The sequence below is a fragment of the Mustela lutreola genome, chromosome 14 (assembly GCF_030435805.1).
Source record: "Mustela lutreola isolate mMusLut2 chromosome 14, mMusLut2.pri, whole genome shotgun sequence".
Lineage (NCBI taxonomy): Eukaryota > Metazoa > Chordata > Mammalia > Carnivora > Mustelidae > Mustela > Mustela lutreola.
This window is the reverse complement of record NC_081303.1, coordinates 10,146,309-10,171,780: the sequence shown is the minus strand read 5'-3', so window position 1 is coordinate 10,171,780 and position 25,472 is coordinate 10,146,309. Positions and strand designations below refer to the sequence as shown.

Sequence of the window (25,472 nt, the reverse complement as noted above, 5' to 3'; positions counted from 1 at the left end):
TTCAGTGAGAGAGCTGTCTGAAAACTTCCCTATCGATTCTGTCGAAGTGAGTATGTTTAGATGTTCTATCTTCACGGGGATCCAGATTTTGTTCATTTGTTTTGCTTTGTTTTTTTTTTTGTCAATTAGCTTTAAGTGTATAACTTGGTGGTTTTTAGGAAACTCACATGGTAAGCAGCCACTACCACGACCTAATCCTAGAACAGGTCTGTCACCCCAGAAAGGATCCCGGACCTGTTAGTCCCTTCTCATTCGCCCTCCCCTCACCTCCTTGGGATCACTAACTACTGCCCCCCCCCCCCATGGATGCCAACTGTGGACACTTCCCAGAAGCGTCATACCACCGTGGCCTTCTGTGTTTGGTGTCTTCCACTTGGCATAATGTCTCCCGGGTTCACTCTCCTTGTTGCGCGGTGCGGGCCAGTTCTTTCATTCTCCTTTGCTGAAGAACATTCCAGTGTTTAGATAGACCACATTCTGTTTATTCATTCATCAGTGGATGGACACTTGAGTTTCTCCTTTTTGGCTATTAGGAATAATGTTGCTATGAACATTCATGTGCAAGTTTTTGTGTGAACATAATTTTTCATTTCTCTTGGGTACCTGCCTAGGAATAAAATTTCTGGGTCACAGAGTAACTCTGTTTTGTTTAACTTCTTGAGGAACTACAAAACTGCTTCTGAAATGGGCTGCATCATTTTACATTCCCACCAGCAGCATATGAGGGCTCTAATTTCTCCACATCCTCACGAACATTTTTTATTTTACATTAAAAAAAAAATTATAGGGCGCCTGGGTGGCTCAGTGGCTTAAGCCGCTGCCTTTGGCTCAGGTCATGATCTCAGGGTCCTGGGATCGAGTCCCGTATCGGGCTTTCTGCTCAGCAGGGAGCCTGCTTCCCTCTCTCTCTCTCTCTGCCTGCCTCTCCATCTACTTGTGGTTTCTCTCTGTCAAATAAATGAATAAAATCTTAAAAAAAAAAAAATTATAGCCACTCTAGGGGATCTGAAGTAGTGTTTCTTTATGGTTTTGATTTGTGTTCCCCTAACAACTGACGATGTTTGGCATATTTTCATGTGCATGTTGGCCACGAAATATGTTCTTTGGAGAAATGTCTATTCAAATCTTTTACACACTTTTTAATTGGGCTATTTGTGTTTTTATTACTGACTTATTAAGAGCTCTCTGTAAATTCTGGATGCTGATATATGATTTGCAAATGTTTTCTCCCCTTCTGACTTATTTTCTTTACAGTAAAAAATGACTTTTTAATTTTGATTTAGTCCAATCTATCTATTTTTCTCCCTTGATGACCTGTGCTTGATGTCCTGTGTCATATTTAAGAAACCACTGCCTACTCTTTGGTTACAAAGACTTACACCCGGTGTTCTTGTAGAGTTTTACAGTTTTAGGTCCTACATGTAATCTCTTATCTAACTTTGAGATAATTTTTGCATATGGTATGTGGCAGGTGACCAACTTCATTTATTTGCTTGGATATACCCAGCTGTCTTAGCACCATTTGGTGAAAAGACTATTATTTCTCCATTGAATTTGACTTGCCAACTTTGTTGAAGAGCAGTTGACCATAAATGTAAAGGTTTATTTCCAAACTCTCAACTTTGTTGCACTGAAGGACATGGGTAGCCTCATGCCATTATGCCGGTATCACAGAGTCTTGATTACCCTAGTTTTGCTTATTTATTTATTTTCAGGATTTTTTTTTTTAAGATTTTATTTGTTTATTTGACAGCGAGAGATAGCAAGAGAAGGAACACAAGCAGGGGGAGCTGGAGAGGGAGAAGCAGGCTTCCCATTCAGCAGTGAGCCCGATGCAGGGCTCCATCCCAGGACCCTGGGATTATGACCTGAGCCAAAGGCAGATGCTCAACCACTGAGGCCCCTAGGCACCCCAGCTATAGCTTTGTTTAAATACTGAAATTGGCAAGTGTAAGTTCGACTTTGTTCCTTTTTGAGAATGTTTGTGGCTATTCCAGGTCCCTTGCAATTCCGTACAAATTTTAGGATCAGCTTGCCAATTACTGAAAAAAAAAATTTAGGGGCATCTGAGTGGCTCAGCAGGTTAAGCCTCTACCTTCGGCTTGGGTCATGATCTCAGGGTCCTGGGATGGAGCCCAGCATCGGGCTCTCTGCTCAGTGGGGAGCCTACTTCCCCCCTCTCTCTGCCTGCCTCTCTGCCTACTTGTGATCTCTGCCTAACAAATAAATAAATAAAATCTTAAAAAATTTAAAAGGCAGCTGGGATTTTGATAGGGATTATGCTGAATCTGTTGATTTGGAGAGTATTGCCAGCTTACTGGTAATAAGTGTTCCAATCCACATATATGAGTTTTGACAAACTCATATTCTACTAGAAAGCTGCCCTTTACAGCTAGATTTTCAAATTTGCTTGCACAGACTTGTACAAACTACTCTCATGATGTTTAAATTTTCTCTGTTTTGACTGTTATTTCACCCCAGTCATTGGTGACTTTTTGTGCTTTTCTCAAAGAAACCAAAAATGCCAGTGACTTGACTTTTTTTTTTTTTTTAACTTTTCACAAGGAACCAGGCTTTCATTTTATTTATTAGTTCCTACTGTTTCCTGGGGCCATTATGCTTTTATCTTCACCAACCCCTGTCTTCTGGTCTCTCTCAGCTCACTCTTCTTCCCTAGTTTTTTGAACTGAATATCCTGTTCATCCTCTTATGCGTTCATTTTGCTTGATAAAGGCATTCATGAATTTTGATTTGGTTGTACCTCATGGATTCTAATGCCATTTCCATTTCCATATCTCATTTCCATTATGGTTACTTTCCAGAAGTTTTCAATTTCATTGTCCTAAAATTTCCCCTTTGACCTAGAGTTGTTCTAGATTCTTAATTTTTTTTTTTCCAGATTGAGCTCCAGATGTGGATGTGGATGAGATTTCCCAGGACAGGGCATAAAGTGAAAAGAGGGATGGGGATGAGCCTCTGGGGACATTAATATGTCATCTAGAGGCCCAGTTGTCCCCAAAAGGAGCCGAGAAGGAAGAACTGGAGATGTTGGATGAAAACAGCAGGTGAACTCAGGGAAGACAAGGGAAGAGACAACTGGTGACCTCAGGAGACCACAGTTTGAATGGGAATGGGGTTGGAGGTAGAAGTCAAATTACCAATTGCACATGAAGAATGAACAGAGGCAAGGTTCTCAATCAAAACAAACTCTCCTTCGTACCAAGATTCTCAGCTATGAAGAGAAAGACAATGACAGGTTATTAGCCGGGGGTTTTACTGGGTCAGAGCTTTTTTGTTGTTGTTGTTGTTGTTTTTTCAGCATATTACCCACCTTTATTCCTTTTTTTCTTTTTTTTTTTATTAATTTTTTATTTTTTATAAACATATATTTTTATCCCCAGGGGTACAGGTCTGTGAATCACCAGGTTTACACACTTCACAGCACTCACCAAAGCACATACCCTCCCCGATGTCCATAATCCCACCCCCTTCTCCCAAACCCCCTCCCCCCAGCAACCCTCAGTTTGTTTTGTGAGATTAAGAGTCACTTATGGTTTGTCTCCCTCCCAATCCCATCTTCTTTCATTTATTCTTCTCATACCCACTTAAGCCCCCATGTTGCATCACCACGTGAAAGATATGTATATAGTGGGATATTTTGCAATGACAATGAAAACCTTTCCATCCAATTCATGGTACCTTTTTCCCCCCAGCCAAGGTGGCCCGTGCAGTACCTTTTCCCCCCAGCCAAGGTGGCCCGTGCATTCCACATTCACTGCCTCAGGGAGAGGAGGACTCAGCACAATACAGAGATCAGGGTGAATGCCAAGGGAAGCTGACTCACTTGTGAATGCACGGCTAGGCACTCAGACCATCCAGGCCTGCCCCTGTGCAGACTTCCTGTTTCCAGTTTGCCTTAGGCCGTGGATTCAGGAGAGCCGCTGGGTCTCTTAGGATGGAGAGCTCTCAGGGCTTGGAGAGCTGCAGTCCTTGGCTCTCCTGTGTGCGGTCTTGGGCCCTCTGGGTGATGGGGCAGCTCTGTAAGGCCACCACACGCATACACACACACACAGACACACAGACACACACACACACACACACACACACACACACACACAGAGTTAGCCATTTTCCCCCCAATCTCTAATTAAGATTCCTTTGAGCAGAGCATGGGAATCCCTCTTGCCCCATACCCTTGTCCGTAGCTGCTACTGAAAGATTTCATGTCACTGGAGGGTGCTGAAGTCCCTGTTCAAGTCTTTGCTCATTCTCTTGGTGGGGGGCTTTTTTTTTAGACAGTCCCGGGTGATTCCAGTGTGGCCTCAGAATTGGAAACCATGGATCTGGTCTACGTGTCAACCTACCTACCCTCCCAGAGTTACATTTTCTTTCTAAAAGCCCAAATCCATTAGTTACCTCTCTGAGTTGAGGATTTCTGCTGTCTGCGTAGGTAACGGCATCCAGGCTTCGCAGGGCACAAACAGGACCGCTCCCTGCACAGCCCAACTCACCTTTACACACTCATTTCCAATAACAACACAAATGAGTAACATAGTCTCTGCTAATATCATTGGCACTGAATATAGAAAAAGACCATGTTGTGCACAACAATGAACCCAAACATTCAATACATTTTGTCTTCAATATGCTTGTAACTCGGGAGAGGCAAGAGAAAGAAGCTCTTAGTGAAAAACAAAAATACTTCCAGAGTTGGGTGAGCAAAGGAAAGATGGCCAAAATGAGTTCCCAGTGAAAAGGTTGGAAACCATTACAAAATGCACCGGTAGTTTTCAGGGAAGAAACAGCAGCAACAACAACAACAATCAGACATTTGAGTGTCACATTTCAGTAATTCAGAAAATGAAACAGAAGGCGACTTCGGGTTAGGAGCTGGTGTACCTACCAGGCCTTTAAATTAACCAGAAGCCGACTTGAATTACAGCACGTGCAGCCTGGCTTCTGGCCTGGTTTCATCTTGGCATTACGCAGTGACACTTCCAAACACTGGTTTCGGAGTCCCTCAAGAGTCCCTCAAAGACTCCCCCAAAGACCCTCAAAGTCCCAAGGAGCATGAATTCCCATGCTCCTTGGGACCCTGCTCCCGTAATCGAATCTCCCTTTCACAACCACTAGAATAGCGTCCAGAACAGTCCCGTCTTTCTCACCTCCCCCAAGGAAAGACCAGATTTAGACATCTGGCCATATCTACAGATGAAACGGATGAGGTTTCTGCCACTCCCTCTGGGTACAACTTGTAGGACGCTGGATTCCATGACCACAATGAACTGTGGTCGGGACGGAGTCCCTTGCACTGGGTGTGACACAGAAGCACTGGTTACTAACCCTCAATGCCCTCCTCACTGCCCCCCAATGAGAGCTCGGGCAATTTCAAACAATTCCCAGGCTTTTTTATGCAACCACAAATATATCTGCTCTCCACAGCTTGCGGTTTGTAGGGTCAGTCATAAAGGGAGACGTTTTTTACATCATGCTTGTCAGGAGTAGCAAACAATGAAGGCTGTTCTCCTAGTCCCCATCAGCCCTCTTCAACGAGCCATAACCTAGGACATAGCCTGTTAGATATCTAGGGTCCCCAAATCCTTCCTTGGGTTCCAGAGGAGAAAATTCAATAATGCCGCTCTGCAAGGACAACGAACAGCACTACAACCAACGCCAGCAGCCAGTGGCTCACTGCACTTACGGAAGTGGCTTCTTTTAAATCCAAAATGAGTCTTCCTGATCGAAGAATGGCTTTGCTCCAAAGACTCATTCCGGGGGCCCAGCTCCCTCCATCCTGCGGTTCCGTCAATTTCAACACACGGCTTCCAGCGTCACTCGGCTTGTATGCGTCCAGCCGGAAGGGGAGAAAATACGGAGGACCATACGTGATAGGTTTTTAAGCATTAGGTCTAAAAGTGACGCACATCACTGCCACCTACATCCCACCAGCCAGAACTCTGGCTAAACCCTACTTCCCAGCCTCCCTCTATCTTCAAAGGAATGCACGAATTTGAGCTTAGCTATACGCTCAGGAAGAATAATAAAATTAGACTACCCAATCTCTACCACAGTCAACCACCGTGGTGTGAATCACTAGCACTGCCAGGGACAAGGAGAATTAGTAGCACTATTGGCCTATATATTGGGTTGAAATGGCCTAATACACCCTCATCAGGATTTGGGGGTAACTGTACCAGATAGAGAGCAATCCTTGTGAGAGTTCCCTAACGTATAGGTTGTGCTTTGTGCCGTTTGACCTCCTTCCCTGGGCACAGCTGCTTTAAGCGGAGATGGAAACTTAATCAAATATGATCTCTCTCCATGGGCTGACACCAGAAAGCCTATGACGCTGTGTATCAGCGTGCTGCTCCGTCATTATTTTATTTTATTTTCATTATATTGTATTTCCTATGTTAAGGAGACCAGGTTGAGGCTGCGGGAATATGAACCTGGAAGTCCCAGAGGGTAGCCACCCAGAGGCCCCAGGAAGCACACTCTGAGACCACCGGTCCCCAGCCTCTGGCTCCCGATGTTCACAGCCGTACACCAAAATTCGCCCCGGATCCAGACAATACGGTAAACCCAACAGACAGCTAGCTATAATCCAGAGTCAAGTGAGTCGGCCTCCGAAGCTATTAAATACAGAAAACATCCTCTTTATCACACAGCAAGTTAAGTGTCCCAATAGAGTAGTCGGACTCCAGGAGTTATTTGTCTGTCACGTGTATCCTATTTGGCTCCCGTTTATAAAGCCCGGGGTATGGTTTAAGGGGCTTTCTGATGCCCTCCAATACACTAAAACTTAGTGCACTTATGCACATGCAAGAATAAACTGGGGGGAAAAAAAGAATAAACTGGAAAGCTACATCCATTCTGGACTCCGGAATGCTACTGAGACGTCATTAAAATGAACTTCAGCACAGGCTTGATTCCATCCCAAGGGAAGAGTACCATGCAATGAAAGCACGCAACCATTTGAGGAAAAAATGTAAGGGTGGGGTAAGAAAATAATGTGTACATATACACAGAATATTTCTGGAGTGATCCCTAGGAATTAGTACTTGAGTAACGAGTACTTTGGAGGGGTCCTGAGTGGCTGGTGGAAGGGAGTTAGACTTTTCTCTGTACTCTGTTCTCTTTGAATTTTTAACCATGTAAATACATTATCTATGTTTAAAAAAATGTGTTTTTTTTAAAGATTTACTTATTTTGAGAGAGAGAGAGAGAGAAAAAAAACAAGCAAGCAGGGAAGGGGCAACAGGGGAGAGAGAGAATCCCGAAGCAGACTTCTTGCTGAGCGCAGAGCTCCACGTGGGGCTTGATCCCAGGACCCTGACATCAACCTGAGCCAAAGATTAAGAGTCAGTCACTCAAACAACTGAGCCACCCAGACACCCATAAAAATTGTATTTTTCACCTCACAAATTACAAAATTTTTCATTTTACAAACTCTTCATGTTTTCCTCATCATCTTCTCTGAACTTAATATAATGTTGCTCATCACCAGGAAACCTGTGAGATTCCACAATTTCTTCACTTTAAATTTATTTTTTTCTTTTGTTAATTCAAGTAAAATTAAACTGATACTTTTTATTTTTTTAAAGAATGGGTATTGTGATCTTATTTCTACAGGATAGTCTCCTCCTTCATGCATTAATAAATGTATGTATACCATGGACCTACCATGCAGCAAACACTGTTCTAGATGCTAAAATACAGCAGAGAGCAAAACAGACAGAAGGTCGTCCCTCAAAGAGATTATATTCTAGATTTTTTTCTTCCACATGTTTTCTTTTGTCCTGTCTTCCCATTCCTCCTCCTTCCTTTTGCATCAACTCCCCACCCTTCTAGCCATGTACCTTATTACACATGGGTAAGAAAAACATCTAGAGCTACACTTGTGTAACATGAACAACTGTGCTTTCAGGAGGCAGGATTTGGGGTGATTTTTTTAAACTTTAAGAGATTATTTAATCACAGTTATAATCACAGTTCATCAAGAGGGTTGTTATAAGCAAACCAATTTTTTAAAGATTTATTTATTTTAGAGAGAGAGAGAGACCGCATGCACTGGTGGGCTGGGGGAGGGGCAGAGGGAGAGAGAGACAAGCAGACACCCCGGTGAGCAGGGACACTCCCCACCCAAACACACACACACACACAAACTCAGTGCTTGATCCCTGGACTCTGAGAACAAGATCTGAGCCAAAATCAAGAGTTGGTCAACACCTTCAAGTGACTGAGCCACCCAGATCTCCATAAGCAAACCTATTTTTTACAAAGCAACTGGAAAGTGAGATGATGAAAAGACAATGTATAAACCACTCTTGAGAAAAAATATTTATTTTTACAAATAATTGTGAAATATTACAGAAAAAGTACAGAAAAAATATAACAGCCATATATCCAATATTGAGATTTAACCGATATTAACCTTTTGCCACATCTGTTCCAGATTTTTTTCCTGAACAATAAAACATGGCAGAAAACAGCTAAAGTTCCACTTCCCACTCTCCATTCCTTCCCCCTCTGTCTTCAGATGACACCACTATTTTGGGGATAATATTTATCATTTCCATGCATGTCATTGTATTCACAAACAAAAGACACCATTATTTTGTAGGTTTAAAATTTATATATATTGTATCAGAACATATGCTTCCTTCTGTAATTATTTTTAACTCAACGTTGCTCTTGAAATTTATCCAAGTTATCCTCTATTCTAATTCATCAGTCATTTTGCTCATATGTGTGAACTATGTATAAATGGACCTCAGTTTTTATGATTAATTCCCTACAAAGTAGTCCATGGGTCCAACAATCCCATTCCTCTTTAACACTGTTTTTCCAGTGCACAGATACAGATCTATTGACCTGCACAGTTTTTCAAAGCTCTTTTGAGTCTCAAGCTTTCTCAAGTAATAATTGTTTTTCACTACCTGATTAAACGTATTGTGAAGGGTTGCTATTAACTTATCTTCAAACATAGCATTAAATCTGAAGAGGTAGAAATCATATTTATGGTATCTCCAGTCTTCTTTGGAAGAGTGATCCCTAATCCATCACAAAGAGGTTCTTACTACCTACTTCTTACTGAATTTTAGACAAGACCTAATACACTCTGAGTTCCTATCAACTGCTTAAGAAACTCAAGTCCCCTTATCAGCGAACAAGATGAACAGTGGATGTTGTGTGCCTCAGAGAGTCGTGCTGAGTTGAGGTGGAAGCACTGGAAAAGAGACTCGCCGCATTAGCAGGACACCGGGGGCTGCTGGGCTGCAAAAAGTTTGCCCAAAGGTGAAGAAAACAACTAGAAAATATTGGGGAAAATCTCCTACAGTGGAGGTAAGAGTAAAGGAAATATAGAATAGTCTAGAATACCAATCACGTCACTCTGCAAAGGCGCTGAAACATAGCAAGGGCGCAAATGGATGTAGCTGGGGAAAGGGGATGACCAGCATGTTGATTCCAGGATTGGACCTACATCATCTTGGTTCACCAAATTCTTGAGGATTAATCCATTCCAGAGTTAATGAGAAAGGAGTGTTAAAAACATATATAACTTGATCTGACCTCCTATACTTTTCGAAATGCTTTCATGTTTCTTCATTTGCTACTCTTGACACTCCTGTGGTTTAAGTGATGCAGGAATGAGGAAAATGAATAAAAAGAGGTGGTACACAAAAATCTAAGCATAGTAATCAAAACAGTATGGTACTGGCACAAAAACAAACACATGCATCAGTAGAATAGGATAGAGATGCAAGACTATGCAATGGAGAGAAGACAGTCTTTTCAATAAATTGCATTGGGAAAACTGGACAGCTACATGCAAAAAAAGATGAAACTGGACCGCTTTCTTACACCGACTCAAGAAAAGCCCCCTCAAAATGGATTAGACCTAAATGTAAGATTTGAAACCATTAAACCTTTCTTCCCAGAAGAAAACAGAGGCAGTCATCTCTTGGACATTGCCCTTAGCAACATTTTTGTAGATCTGTCTCCTCTGGCAAGGGAAGCAAAAGCAAAAATAAACCATTGCAACTACACCAAAACAAAAAGCTTTTTGACAGTAAAGGAAACCATCAACAAAAACAGAAAGGCGGGCACCTGGGTGGCTCAGTGGGTTAAGCCGCTGCCTTCGGCTCAGGTCATGATCTCAGGGTCCTGGGATCGAGTCCCACATCGGGCTCTCTGCTCAGCAGGGAGCCTGCTTCCCTCTCTCTCTCTCTGCCTGCCTCTTTGTCTACTATGATCTCTCTCTGTCAAATAAATAAATAAAATATTAAAAAAAAAAAAAAAAAACAGAAAGGCAATCTAGCGAATAACAGAAGATAAAGCCAATAAGGGGTTAATATCCAAAATATATAGAGTGTTTATAGAATGGAACACATACACACATAAAACAAACAAACAAGAAACCCAGATAATCTGATTAAAATGGGCAGAGGGCCTGACTAGATGTTTTTTCCCCTGGAAGATATCCAGATGGCCAACATGCACATGAAGAGGTGCTCAGGGAAATGCAAATCAAAACCATAATGAAATACCACCTCACACCAATCAGAATGGCTAGTCCCAAAAAGACAAAAAATAACAAGTGTGGGCAAAAAAGAAAAGGGAAAAAAGAGAGAGAGAGAGAAAAAGGAACCCTCGTGCAGTGTTGGTAAGAATATAAATTGGTACAACCCCCGTAGACAACAATAATGGAGGCCCTCAAAAAAATTAAAAATAGAAATACCATATGTTCCAACAGTTTCACTACTGGGTATTTATCCCAAGACAACAAAACACTAATTCAAAAAGATAGATGCACTCCCATATTTACTGCAGCATTTTTTACGACAGCCAAAATATGGAAGCAACACAAGTGTCCATCGATAGATGAACACAGATGAATGGATAGAGAAGATGTGATACACACACACACACACACACACAGCCCGGAACATTCCTTTGCCATAAAAAAGAATGAAATCTCTCCATTCGTAACAACATGGATAGACCCGAGGGTATTATGCTAAGTGAGATGAGTCAGACACAGAAAGACAAATACCATATGATCTCACTTATATATGGAATCTAAAAAGCAAAGGAAATGAACAGACACACAAAAACCAGACAGACCCTTAAACTCAGGGAACAGACTGGAGGCTGCCGGAAAGGAGGAGGAGGGAGGGTGGATGAAATAGATGAAGAAGATTAAGAGGTACGACTTCCAGCTATGAAATAAATAACAAATGAAAAGAACAGCACAGGGAATTAGTCAATAATATTGTAATAAGGTAAAAAAAAAAATCAGTCATAGAGCCAACAACTGGCTCTACCAACTTCTAGTATACTTTTATCGTTAAGAGTCAAAGATGAAAGAACATACATTACAAAAAACTAGATTGGTTTGTGATTCAGATTTGAGTGGCATTCAGATTAAATTCATCATCTACATGGAAAAATTAATTCACTCCTTTAGAGACATTCTTTGTGGAATGTTGTGGGTTTTTTTTTTTTTCCTTTTTACCATACTAGCTTTATTTAGGTTAACTTAAATTTATTCTATTAAAACCACTCTGATGACTTTGGTTTGTTTCCAAATTCATACTCAAATGGTCTGTAATTTAACCATTTTTTTAAAGTTTCTGAACACCAGAAAGTAAAAATAGTCAAAAGACAGATGGCATACATTTCACGCACTATGGCTAAGATCTTTAATATATAAAAAGGTAAACAATTCAATAAAAAATGGGAAAGGCCATGAACTGTCAGTTCAAACAAAAGGAAATACAAATCACTTTTAGACATACAGAAAGATGTCCATAATTAGAGAAATGAAAATTAACACTGAGTTTCTAGTTTTCACATAACACATCAGCAAAAATCCTAAAGGTTGATAATTAACTTTGTTTGAGATTGTAGGGAAACAGGCACACTCATAAAATGAAGTAAGAGAACACCCTGTCAATATAGCAACTTCAGCAAAAATATGGAGATGGATGGTAGTAAAGTCAATATACTTAAAGTCACTAAACTACACACTTAAAAATGGCTAAAATGTTAAATTTTATGTTGTATATACTTACCACAATAAAACACAAGTGCGTGCGCGCACACACACGCATTTGCATGGACTTTCTCTGGAAAAAACCTGTAACAACTCTTGCCTTTAAAAAGAGGATAGCTGCCTGTGTGGCTCAGTCAGTTAAGCGTCTGGTTCTTGGTTTCAGCTCAGGTCACGACCTCAGGGTCCTGAGAGGGAGTTCACGTCAGGTTCCACGTTCAGTATGGAATCTGTTTGTCCTTCCCTCTTCCCCTCACCCCTTGCCCCCACTGTTCTCTCTCTCAAATAAATAAATAAACAAACAACTAAAATCTTAAAAAGAAAACAGAGGAACTGGATAGCCATGAGTTAGAGGCAAAAAGATGTATCCAATACTACTTTTTGTACCTTAAGGATCTTATCCTGGGTCTATATATTATCTATTCAAAAACTTCATTTTCAATCAGCTGTATTGATTGAAATCTCAACACAGAGCAGGAAAATGTATGTAAGTCAAAATGTATTATGTTCGGTGCGCCTGGGTGGCTCAGTTGGTTAAGCCACTGCCTTTGGCTCAGGTCATGATCCCAAAGTCCCGGGATCGAGTCCCACATCGGGCTCCCAGCTCCATAGGGAGTCTGCTTCTCCCTCTGATCTTCTCCCCTCTCATGCTTGCTCTCTCTATCTCTCTCAAATAAATAAATAAGATATTTTTAAAAAAATGTATTATGTTCTAGGTTTTATATGAGGCAACACTAAAATGCCCCCAGTTAGTGTTATTTTTTTAAAAACCTGCCTCGATGTTTTTCAAGATGCCAAGTTGCAAACACTATTCAACAAGGAAAATGAACTGCTTCAAAAGTTAAAAGATCAAAACAGAATGCACAGAAATATGTAAAAAATTCTTCTTTTTTTAAAAGATTTTATTTGTTAATTTGACAGAGAGAGGTCACAAGAAGGCAGAGAGGCAGGCAGAGAGAGAGGAGGAAGCAGGCTCCCTGCTGAGCAGAGAGCCCCATGCGGGGCTCAATCCCAGGACCCTGGGATCATGACCTGAGCGGAAGGCAGAGAGGCTTTAACCCACTGAGCCATCCAGGCGCCGCTATGTAAAAAATTCTTATGAGAGGCTTGTTATGTATAATTACTAATCCAGAGAAAATCGAGGAAAAACAACTCTAAATTGTTTACTTCAAGAATATAAAGTGTACTACTACCACTGCTAATACCTAATTTGTTCTAAGTTTTAAATCCCAAGCTAGTTTTTTCTGAGCTGATATTGTTTTAAGAGCTTTAAAAATGTCCACTGACAACACTGGTTCTCATATTTTGGGGTCTCAGAACTCCTTTTGCAGTCTTAAACATGACAGAGATCCTCAGAAAGCCTTTCTTTCTGCGAGTTGTATTTATCTGTATTTGCCATATTAGAACTCAAAAAATTTTAAAATATTCACTTAGAAATCTTTTTTAAATATTTAAATTTTTCATTTAGAAAAACAATAAATTCATTACAAGTGTATGTTAATAACATAATTTTATGAAAAATAACTATTTTCCACAAGAACAAATTTAATTAGAGGAACGGCACCATTTTACATGTTTGCAAATCTCTGTAATGTCTGGCTTAGCAGAAGACAGCTGGATTTTCCTATCGGGTTCGGCATCCAATCTGTTGGGATATCACACATCATGTAGCTTTTCAAATACTCCAATATATACTTGAGAAAAAACGAGAATGAAAATAGCAAATACTGACTTAGATTTATTATAAAAATAGTTTTGACTTCCCAGACCCCTGAAAGGGTCCTTTCTATGAGGTGAAGGAGAAAAGTAAGTTCCTCAGAGAACCAGGAGTGGAGCCCAGGCAGTCTGATTCTGGACCCCAGGGTCGGCCCTCAGAGCCAGGAGGACAGCCGCAGGGACCCATTTTGTGATGTTTTACATAGTGGTACAGTTTCAAATTCGATCTTTCAATTTGTGCAAAGCAGAGGTAGGGAGAAGGGAGAGTAGCCTCAAAACTCATCTGTAAGGGGGCCCGGCTCTGTCCTACAAGGAAAACGGCGCCTTACCTACAGGGTAGGGAAGACACAGCCAAATGTGCTAGAAGCTTCTCCAGGAACAGCTCTCTCCTGCCCAAACCCAGCCATTATCTCGGTCTCTGGACTCTCACTCCATCCGCTTCTCGACACCGCTCTTTATGTAGAATTCTGCCTTCGATTCTTTTTCTCTCCCCAGTTTTCTTAAGAAAAAATTTGACGTGGATCAGTCGCTGTCTAAGTTGAAGGCCATACAGCAAGACGGTCTGATTTATCGATGTTGGGACATGATGACCACAAGAGGTTCAACCGACATATCTTCTTACACACACACACGCGAAAAGGAAAGAGAAGGTCTCCTCATGCTGAGAACTCTTGGGGTTTACTTTCCTCCCAGCTTCCCTGGAGCCCATAGGGCACCACTAGCGGTCGTCTTCCCGTTTCACAGCACATCCCCAGTTCTCGGCTCATAACTGAACGTCGCTCCTTTCCGCCAGGCTCCTCCCAGTCCTCCTCCAAGGACTCCTCCCCGCCCTCCGCACCTGAGTAACCGCAAGTCTGATCTCTTCTTCCGAGTTCGTTTTTTTCATTGGCTGTGTTTAGATTCCACATATACATGAAATCACAGGGTGTTTGTCTTTCTCTGATTTATTTCACGTAGCATATCCCTCAGGACTGAACCATGTTGTCACGAACAGCGGGATTTCCTCGTTTTTACGACTGAGTAACATTCCATTATGAGATAGAGATACACAAACCTATATCTGTACATCACAACTTCTTAATCCATTCATCTGTTGATGAACAACTGGGTTATTTCCATGTCTTGGGTTTTTTTTTTCAATTAATTAAAAATATTTAAAAAGAAGAGTAATAAAGAGCTCAGTTCTATCAGATATTAAAGCACATTTTAAATTTATAACAATTAGGATTGGGGCGCCTGGGTGGCTCAGTGGGTTAAAGCCTCTGCCTTCGGCTCAGGTCATGATCCCAGGATCCTGGGATTGAGCCCCACATCAGGCTCTCTGCTCAGCACGGAGCCTGCTTCTTCCTCTCTCTCTGCCTGCTTCTCTGCCTACTTGTGATCTCTGTCTGTCGAATAAATAAATAAAATCTTTAAAAAAAAAAAAACAATTAGGATTAGACTGACCTAATAGAAGACTGAAAGGTAAAGCCATAGATTAGAATACACAGCTCAAGTTAGATTCAGTTATAGAAAATGCAGCATATTATAAAGTAGGTGTAACAATTCATGATGTAAATAAAATAAACTTTAGCAATTTCGGGGGGAAAAAAGTCTATATTTAGACTTTCACTTTTAATCACGTGCCAAAATAAATTCTAGCTGGATTAATTGTTTTCACAATAAGGAGCGGCCAGTGGGGAAGGCAGGACCAGATCTCATCCATCCCTGCGTTCCCAGGGTCTCGTCTGGGGCCACGGGGCAGCTGCCCAAACAGAAGGAACTACTCTGAGCACCGCCTCTGCTGCTCAGCCCTTGTGCCCTCCTGGGCAAGTCACTTGGCTTCTCTGTCCCATGCAGGGCACGTGGTAATGACACCAGCTGCATGAGAACACTCGTGATGAACTTCAGAATTAACAGAAGGAATAAAGATTAGGAAGCTACATCCATCCCTCTTGCTACTATTCGAATATGCATAGCATTAATCGTTGAGTGAAAAAAATAATGCCAGTTTTCTTTGTAACCTTCTTTACGTAATGAAGTAGACCATTTACATTGTAAAAATACATACTTTCCCTTGGGGCCGCAGTAAAATGTTTAAATTTTCTCCCATTCAGTGGGAGAAAGACGCATCCCACAAGCATGTCTGTTTTTCCTAAATTAGCCCTTTAACCCAGAAAAGACCTGGCATCAGTGCTCTAAGAGGGTTGGGAGGCTTTCTTTTCACTGCTTCTGTCAGGAGGCCCAAAGGCCGGAGACAGGTCCAGGGGTGCCTCCTGCGAAGGGGGAGCGGTCGAGGGGGGTGAGGAGGGAGCAGGCAGAGGCCTAGAATCTTAAAACCCTGATAGGACCTTGAGCAAACCTTGTCTAGGTTTCCAGACACTGGAGATGCCAACTCTTAGCACACAAGTAAAAAGACGAAGATGAGGTCATGGACGTGAGCTCCTGGCCCCAGCGACGGGTCCCACCCGGTCACTCTCCTCCCAGGAGCTCCCACTCCGGGGTCACTCAGGCCACCTGTGCTGTGGCCCGAGCACCTGGAGCCCAGCACGTGACCCGCACATGTCCGAGGCAACAGCGGAGCCAAGGCTCACTTGGGCTGACTAAGGCGACGGTTCTAGAAGGTAATTCTCAGCCTCACCCCCTGTTGTAAGGCCCATAAACACAGACGAGGTGCAAAACGCAGCTTCGCAAGGCGCTGGTACAAAGCATGAACTGGACGCACCTCTCTGTCCCTCTCCTGCAGTCACACCTGGTGCCTCCAGATGTAAGAAACGAAACGATGTGTGTAGTGACAACCTGTCGCAAATACAATAACAGCGCGGGCTGCTCCTCCAGCGTAGCTCGGGTTAAAGCACTTGGAGCCTGACCTAGTCCTAGAAGCGAGGGCACCTGCGCGTGAGCCTCCGACTGTCCTTCCCTGTCCCTTCCCGCAGCCGGGCTGGCCGCTGTGTGCGGAGGCCACAGGCCTGCCGGATGGGACCGCTGCGCTCGCTCTCCTGGAAGAATGGCTTCACGGCCGCTCCGGAACGCGACCCTACAGTGTGTGGACCCTACAGCTTCTTTGTTCTCCTGGAGAGTCTCCCTCTGCCTTTTTTTTTTTCTTTCTGGTCTCAAACCATTCCGTCTCCTTCGCTCCTGACTTACCAGTATTCATGGCTCTCTCATCTCTTATGTTCTTTTGTTTGGGTTCTTTTTTGTTATTTTACTTGGGGAACACATCATCGTTTAAGCATTATTAATCTTTCTAATTCACGGCTTGATAATACATACTTAGTTATTTTATTTGTTAAAGATTTGTTTATTTATTTGAGAGAGAGAGAGAGAGAGAGAACAAGCTAAAGGAGCAGAGGGAGAAGGAGAGAATCTCTAAGTGCCGAGCCCAGCACGGGGCTCGATCTCACAACCCTGAGATCACAACCCGAGTTGAAACCAAGAGTCCGAGGCTCAACAGACTGCTCCACCCAGGTGCCCTATACTTATTTATTTTAAAAGCAAATTCTGTTCATTCGGTCAACAACTATTTACTAAGCACCAGCTAAGTCTCTAGCACTAATGCTCCAGCCGAGTTCACCTCCCCCGCAGAACTGACAGCCTATAGTTGAAGTGGACAATGTGGATATTCTTTTCCCAGACTATAAAGAATAAGAAACAGGATTGATCTGAAGAATAGTTAGTAAAGACCTTTCACAGAACACGGAAAATAAAAAATTTAAATAGCATAATAGGTGGTGTGCCTGGGTAGCTCCATTGGTTCAGAGTCCAACTCTTGGTTTCGACTCAGGTCATGATCTCATGGGTTGAGGGATGGAGCCCCACATTGGGCACTGCACTCAGCAGGGAGTCTGCTTGAAGATTCTCTCCCTCCACCCCTACCCCCCTACAGACCCATCCACACTCTCTCAAATCAAAGATAGATAGATACATAGATAGCATAATAAATCCAAGGACTGAAAAAAAGACAGGAGGCCTCTTCTACTGTATGAGTTGCATCAATAATTTAGAATTAAGACAAAGAAAACATTGCCAAACCTCACATCCACTGTATTATTCGCCTCGTGGTCAAACACTTCAAAAGCCTCCTTGATTTTTCTGTGATATTCTGCTACGACTAGCTCTGCAAAAGACAAAGTAATAAAAAGTGTTTACTCTATCTTTGAATGCAAAAACAAAAATTTCAACCACTAAGCTAGGAATGAACGAACATTCATTTCCCGAGGCACAAGTCACAAACAACACAGTACCAGAGGCGCAGTGCTCTTGAGTACACAATGTCCTGGGGCCACCACGTGGATCAAGACACAGAATGCTTTCCAACACAGCCTATCTTCTGTCTCAAGTAGTCTGGACAGAGTCCCAGCCCAAGAGGCAGAAGGAATCCAGCTCCATGGATAGGTTGTGGCTCACTGGTGTGTCTGCCTGTGCACTTAAGGAGGGCTGACCTTGGGGTAGGAGCTAGGCAAAAGCAACACGAGACAGTCTCTCAAAAGGCTTTCAAACTAGTTTTGAGACTAAGATTTACTTATGAGAAACAACTACAAAGAGGAGCCTGGGTGGCTCAGTTGTTAAGCATCTGCCTTTGGCTCAGCTCATGATCCCAGTGTCCTAGGCCCGAGCCCCGGATCAGGCTCTGCATTCAGTGGGAAGCTTGCTTCTCCCTCTCCCACTCCCCTTGCTGTTTCTCTTTGTCAAATAAAAATCTTCAAAAAAAAAAAAAAAAAAAAAAAAAAGAAAGAATCTAAAAAGTCATTTAGTCAATAAATATCTATTGAGTCTCTACTAGGTTCTAGACATTATTCTAAGTGCTAACATTATAGCAAGGAACAAAACAGGCAAAAATGCCTACCTCCACGGAGCTGTTTTTATTGGGAGAGATATATAAGTTTATACATATTTGGTAAAACTACACTGTCAGTCAAATGGTGCTGGAAAAAATAAAGCAGGTAAGACACAGAGAGTCTGGGGGAGGGGTCTTGAGAAAGGGGTGGGGGGGGTTGGTACTGGAAAACCTCCTTAGTAATACGATGATTTTTGCACCTGGGAAAGAGCCAGCTTTATGAATATCTGCAGGAGTTTTTAGCCAAATAGAACAGCAGAGGCAGAATGGTAGGAAATAAAGTCAGAGAAGTGTGAATTTTGGGGTAGAGCCAGGTTCTACATGATCTCTGATAGTGCTTTAAAGGTTCTGTCATTTTCTTTAAATGAGAGGATGAACCACTGGAGGGTTCTAGGCAGTGACGTGACATGGCCTGGCTTTTATAGTCACCTCAGCTATAATCTTAAGAATATCCCAGAAAGGGACAAGGATCTAAGGAGACACCAGTCACTGCGGTGTCCTGGGGAGAGTAGAATGGTGGCAGGGATGGTGGCGGAAGCAGTCGGAGATGGTGAGAAATGATAGGATTCCGGATATAATCGAAAGCGCAGAGCCGACAAGACTTGCTGATAGGTTTGATGTTAGACGCAGAGGAAAAGAAAGCTCTTGAGGTTGACTCCAAGGTGTTTGGCTGAGTGGAGTAAAAGAAAAAATAATGCAATCAAGTCTTAAAATTTATTTTTCAAATAATAACATAGGACACCCAAAAAGAAAGAGATAAAGTTCATATACTCTTTTTGATTATAAATACAATACCATCAAATTATAGAAAACAGGAAAAGATTTTCATATTCCCATTACCCTAACAGAACCACTAATCACTTGGCTATATTTTCCTCCAATCTTTCTTCATACACAACCTTTTACATGTATCACTTAGGAGCTACCACTCATTCACTCAACAAAACCTTACTGAATGAGACATTATGTACCAGATTCTGTGCCAGATGCTGTATCTACATTTATAACCAGAAAGGTATGTATCAGTCAAAGTTCACAGAGGTCTGGGGTGCCTGAACGGCTCAGTTGGTTGAGCACCAGACTCTTTTTTTTTATAAAGTTTTTTTTTTTTTTTAATTTATTTGACAGACAGAGATCACAAGTAGGCAGAGAGGCAGGCAGAAAGGAGGAAGCAGGCTCCCCGCTGAGCAGAGAGCCCGATGCGGGGCTCGATCCCAGGACCCTGGGAACATGACCCAAGCTGAAGGCAGAGGCTTTAACCCACTGAGCCACCCAGGTGCCCCGAGCACCAGACTCTTGATGTCAGCTTAGCTCACGATCTTGGGGTCGTGGGATCGAGGCCTTCCTCGAGCTCTGCACACTGTGCTTGGAGTCTCTTTGGGATTCTCTCTCTCCCTCTCCCTCTGATCCTCCCCTCGCTCAGGCTCTCTCTCTCTCTCTCTCAAAAAACACAAACAAAAGAAAACAAATAAAGAATAAAGCTCAGGGGCACCTGGGTGGCTCAGTGGGTTGGGCCTCTGCCCTCAGCTCAGGTCATGGTCTCAGGGCTCTGGGATCAAGCCCCACATTGGGCTCTCTGCTCAGTGTGGAGCCTGCTTCCTCCTTCTCTCTCTCTGCCTGCCTCTCTGCCTGTGACCTTTGTCTGTCAAATAAATAAAATTAAATTTAAAAAAAATTATAAAGCTCAGAGCAGAGTTGCCAAGCAGCAGAACTAGACTGAACCAGATTTTTCTCACTGGAGGGATCCTGTTCTCTCCCACACTCTATCCCCCCCCCCCCCCATAACTGCTAGTACTCATCAGTTTAAAAACCTTAACTCTTCATCTCTTCACTCAAATGTTATACTCTTCCAGGCTACAACATAACCTACATAACCTTCAATTTTTAACAGCACCAAAGGGATACACCACAATTTATTGATATTAATTTTTATCATTAGAAATATGGCAGGGGTGCCTGGGTGGCTCATTGGGTTAAGCCTCTGCCTTCGGCTCAGGTCATGATCCCAGAGTCCTGAGATGGAGCCCCACATCGGGTCTCTGCTCAGCGGGGAGCCTGCTTCCCTCTCTCTCTCTCTGCCTGCCTCTCTGCCTACTTGTGATCTCTGCCTGTCAAATAAATTAAAAATATATATATGGCATTGAACCACTGTTGCTAATTTAATAAGCAAAAAAATAACTGTTATCTCACTATTTAAATTTATACTTCCTTGATTCCAAGTGACTCTGAATGATGATCCAAACGCTTGTATGTGATCTGCTTTCTACGATGTGAGCCAGCTGTTCTTGCTCTCTGCTCACTCCTACTAGGATCTTCCATTTTTTTCTTAGCAGTTTGTATGCGCTCTTTTTTTTTTTTTTTTAAGATTTTATTTATTTATTTGAGAGAAAGAGAGACAGTGAAAGAGGGACTACAAGCAGGGGAGGTGGGAGAGGGAGAATCAGGCTTCTCACTGAGCAGGAAGCTGGATGTGGAGCTTGATCCTAGGTCGTGATCCCTGAGCCAAAGGCACTCGCTTAACGACTGAACTACCCAAGGCGCCCTGATGTATGTGCTCTTTAAGCAATGACTTAACCCCGTGTCATAATTACTGCAAACAATTTTTCAAATCAGTTGTTTGCGTTTCTTTTTTTTTTTAAGTAAAACCAGTTTCATATCCTTGCTGATCACCAATATGATACATGATTACTGGAGAAAAAGAAAAGGATATGTAGGAAGAGTTTAGATTAAGTAAAAACCACTTTGAATCCTACCATCCAGGGTTAGCTACTGTTACTGTTGTCTCCTAATCTAATTTTCATTCAACAGTAAATTGAGAGCATTTTTCATTCTCAAAAGAATATCGATCACAGCACCATTTTTAGTGACTGCTTGGTATTCCATTATAGAGTTCTGCCATAATTTACTTAGCCAAGCCTCTAATTGTAGACATTTCTGTTGTCTCCAATTTTCCTCTGCTATAATTATTCTTTAGTGCACAATCTTGCCCAATTCATCTTTGTGAGTTTGTCCTATTATCTCATTGAAATACAAAGAGTTGAATATAGTGGAATTTGTGTAGGGTATTGGGGAAGTTCTAACTAGTCGTAATATTGTCTTGGGAAAATCTCACTGGTTTTAACACGGCCAGCACACAAAGCTGATGTCTGCTTTTTAAACTTAAGGTCATTTTATTTATTTTTTTAAGTGTTTACTCAAATTCCAGTTAGTTAATATGCAGTGTAATAAATTAGCTTCAGGAATACAATATAGTGATTCAACATTGTCACACGACACCCAGCGCTCATCGCAACAGGTGTCCTCCGTAATCCCATCACCTGTTTCCCCATCCCCCACCCCACCTCCCCTTGGGTAACAGTTTGTTCCCTATAGTTAAGAGTCTGTTTCTTGGTTTGGCTTTCTTTTTTTTTTTTTTTTTAATTTTCCCTTTTCTTGTTTATTTCTTAAGTTCCACATAAGAGTGAAATTATTTGTCATTTGCAAATATCTTCTCCCATTCCGTAGCCTGCCTTTTAGTTCTGTTCACGGTTTCTTTCTCTGGGCAGAAGCTTTTTATTTTGATGAAGTCCCAATAGTTTATTTTTGCTTTTGTTTCCCTTGTCTCAGGAGACATATCTAGAAGGAAGTTGCTACAACCAATGTCAAAGAGGTTACTCCCTGTATCCTCCTCTGGGATTCTTCTGGTTTTCAGGCCTCACATTTAGGTCTTTAATCCATTTCCTTATTTTTTTTTTTTTTTTGCATGAGAAAGTGGTTCAGTTTCATTTCTCTGCATGCTGCTGTCCAGTTTTCCCAATACCATTTGTCTTTTCCCATTGGATATTCTTTCATGCTTTGCTGAAGACTAATTGACCTTACAGTTGTGGGTTCATTTCTGGGTTTTCTGTTCTGTTCCATTGATCTATGTGTCTGTGTTTGTGCCAGTACCATTCTGTTTTCTCATCTCTACAACTTTGTAGTATGATTCCTAGTCCAGAACGGTGATGCCTCCAGCTTTGCTTTTCCTTTTCAAGATTGTTTTGGCTATTCCGGGTCTTTTGTGGTTCCACACAAAGTTTAGGACTGTTTGTTTTAGCTGCGTGAGAAAATGTTGTTGGTATTTTCATAGGGATTGCATTAAAGGTGTAGATTGCTTTGGCAGTACAGACACTTTCACAATATTTGTTCTTCCAATCCGTGAGTATAGAATGTCTTTCCATTTCTTTGTGTCGCCTTCAATTTCTTTCATCGGTGTTTTATAGTTTTCAGAGGACAGATTTTTCACCTCTTTGGTTAGTCCTGGGTATCTTACTGGTTTGGGTGCACGGTAAATGGGGTTGTTTTCTTAATTCCTCTTTCTGCTGCTTCCTTATTGGTGTATAGAAATGCAACACATTTCGGCACATTGATTTTGTGTCCGGCAACTTTACTGAACTTATCAGTTCTAGCAGTTTTTGGGTGGAGTCATTTGGATTTTCTACATAGAGTATCATGTCATCTGCAAATAGGGAATATTTCCCTTCTCCCTTTCTGATTTGGACGCCTTTCTTTCTTTTTGCTATCTGATTGCTGTGGCTAGGACTTCCAGTTCTGTATCAAACAACAGTGGTGAAAGTGGACATACCTGTCTTGCTCCTGACCATACAGGAAAAGCACTCCGTTTCCCCATATTTAGGATATTAGCAGTGGTTTTGCACAGATGGACTTTATGATGTGGAGGTATGTTCCCTCTAAACCTACTTTGTGGAGGGTTTTTTTTATCATGACGTTGTTTAATTTTAAGGTCATTTAAAAAGTGTATTATCTCTTATTTTTAGGTAGTCACATCAAGGAGTTTTCTTCTTATCCTTCAACTTTCTGAAACTTCCCTTTTGCGGACCTTCCATGTGGAGGTCCTGGGACAGTGACCCACCCAGAGAGGCCACAGAAGCTGCGCACACTTGCCCTCATCCCTCGCCCTATCTGTTCCTGGGTTAGAAGCTCAGGAGGAATGCTGGAGGTTCAGTCCAACTCCTGATCCGAGTTGTGAATTCTTCCTACGACATGCGCGATGTGCGGTTCTTTAGCTTTCGACCAATGAGCCCTGCGCCACAGAGAGCCCCCCACTCACTACCCACTCCCCACCCCACCCCCGCCTCAAGCAGCCTACCCTACACCTGAACACAGTTCTCGTGTAAAATTTACTCTATATTGTACTGGTGCCACATCCCTAAGTCAAGTACAAGTGATTTTGATACTATCCAAAAATTCTTTGGAGGAGAACTATTCTAACTTTTAATCTGCATCTACATAAAAGATATCTGCACCCCAGTGTGTATGCAAGACAGTTCAAAGGGTGTGAAGAAAACATTTCAATTACAATTAGAAAGAAAGGAAAAGAAAGGAGAGGAAAACGAAAAGGAAAAGAATTTACACTTTGAAAGGACCAAGGAGGAGGGAGAAAATCATGCTTTTCCTGGAAATTAGGTGAAAACTCAATTATATTTTTTTCTAAAATTTAAAAATACATTTTACTCTTGGGTGCCTGGGTGGCTCAGTGGGTTAAGCCTCTGCCTTCGGATCAGGTTATGATCCCAGGGTCCTGGGCTCTCTGCTCAGTGGGGAACCTGTTTCCCCCTCCCCTTCTGCCTGCCTCTCTGCCTACTTGTGATCTCTCTCTCTCCATCAAATAAATAAATAAAACCTTTTTTTAAAAAATTGCTTCTTCGTCAATTTACATTTCCTGATAACACATTTTGTCTCTTCCTTCCAAAATTTATACTTTTTATTTCCTCTTCATGACTCATAGCATTGACTGACTACCAAAGTCACTTCAATGCATACAGTGGTAATAGTAATTTTTGGTTTTTAAAAACATTACTACTAAATAGATTCGAGCACCAGTCTTTGGCCAGCAAACCTTGTGCTGACTTGTGTCCCCAAACATGTATCACAGCGGGAGGCAGCTTCCTTCCTTCTCCATCTAACTTTGCATATTAAGAACGGGGAACAAATTTCACCACCCTCTCCGGTATTTTCTACCTTTTTTGCAGTGTGCTCTGTCTCACACCTATTCTTCAAAAGGCTTCTCGATAAAAGACTCCAATGATTAACATTTCTGGGCAACTTTGAACACTGTAAGTCTCCTCCTGGAGACTTGCAATGTGTGCTCTCGCACTGAAGTCTTCAGGATGTCCTACAGCAAAGATACCTCCACTTACTTGACACGGCATTTCCCAAAGGCACTTGATCATGCAATCTCTTTTTCCAGCTACCATCTGCCAGGAATAATTCATGCCTTAATTGAAATCTGGGACTTCCCTAATCAGGAATCCTCACCTACTGGACATTAGCAAGATGTGAATGGATGACAGAGGCACCAAAAATACTGATCTTCTCATCTTTCACTGTGGCCGGATGAGGTCACGCAGCTGAGAGGATCTGTTTCAAGGCTTCCCAGAAGGAGGCTTAGAGGAGTGCAGGATATGAGGGTGTGGCCCTCGGTCTGTACAGGTGGCAAGCACCACAAATGCCATCAGACGCCCACTGCCCCACATTGCCAAGAAGGTGATCTACCACATGGGCTCCCACCGGAGCCATATACCAAATGCACTGCCGTCCACCAAGGACACAGGACCGGAGGGATGCTGGAGAAGTTCATGTTCCAGTTGTCCAAGGAGCACACTGTGCAACCCAGTGTGTGATCAGGGACTGAGGGGTGTCATGTCTGTAGGTAGCAGCCCCACATCTTTATCTTCACATAAATAGTCTACTGTCCCTCTGCAGCTGACCTGCTCTTTTAGTAACTTGCTACATGCCTCTTACAACACATACCTGTTTTATAAAGTAAATCTTCATCATTACTTTGAAATAAATTGATAGGAGAAAGTTCAAACGAGTTAGAAAACAACTTGCATTATTACAAAA

General features: G+C 42.2%; 1 protein-coding gene across 11 annotated transcripts in view; it reads right to left on the bottom strand.

Moving 5' to 3' along the window:
- EFCAB2 (EF-hand calcium binding domain 2) overlaps nt 1–25,472 on the bottom strand; it is a 108,672-nt gene that overhangs the window by 36,269 nt on the left and 46,931 nt on the right. For 4 of the 11 annotated variants that reach the window (XM_059145208.1, XM_059145211.1, XM_059145216.1 and 1 more), the window contains 2 exons: nt 17,783–17,867; nt 5,702–5,839 (listed from right to left, as the gene is read on the bottom strand). In XM_059145208.1, the coding sequence (XP_059001191.1) occupies nt 5,702–5,770 (69 nt within the window). In that variant the 5' untranslated portion in view covers nt 5,771–5,839; nt 17,783–17,867. Of the gene's footprint in view, nt 1–5,701; nt 5,840–17,782; nt 17,868–17,994; nt 18,410–19,016; nt 19,258–25,472 lie in introns of those variants that run through there. The other 7 variants (XM_059145214.1, XM_059145209.1, XM_059145212.1 and 4 more) reach the window with 4 other exon arrangements.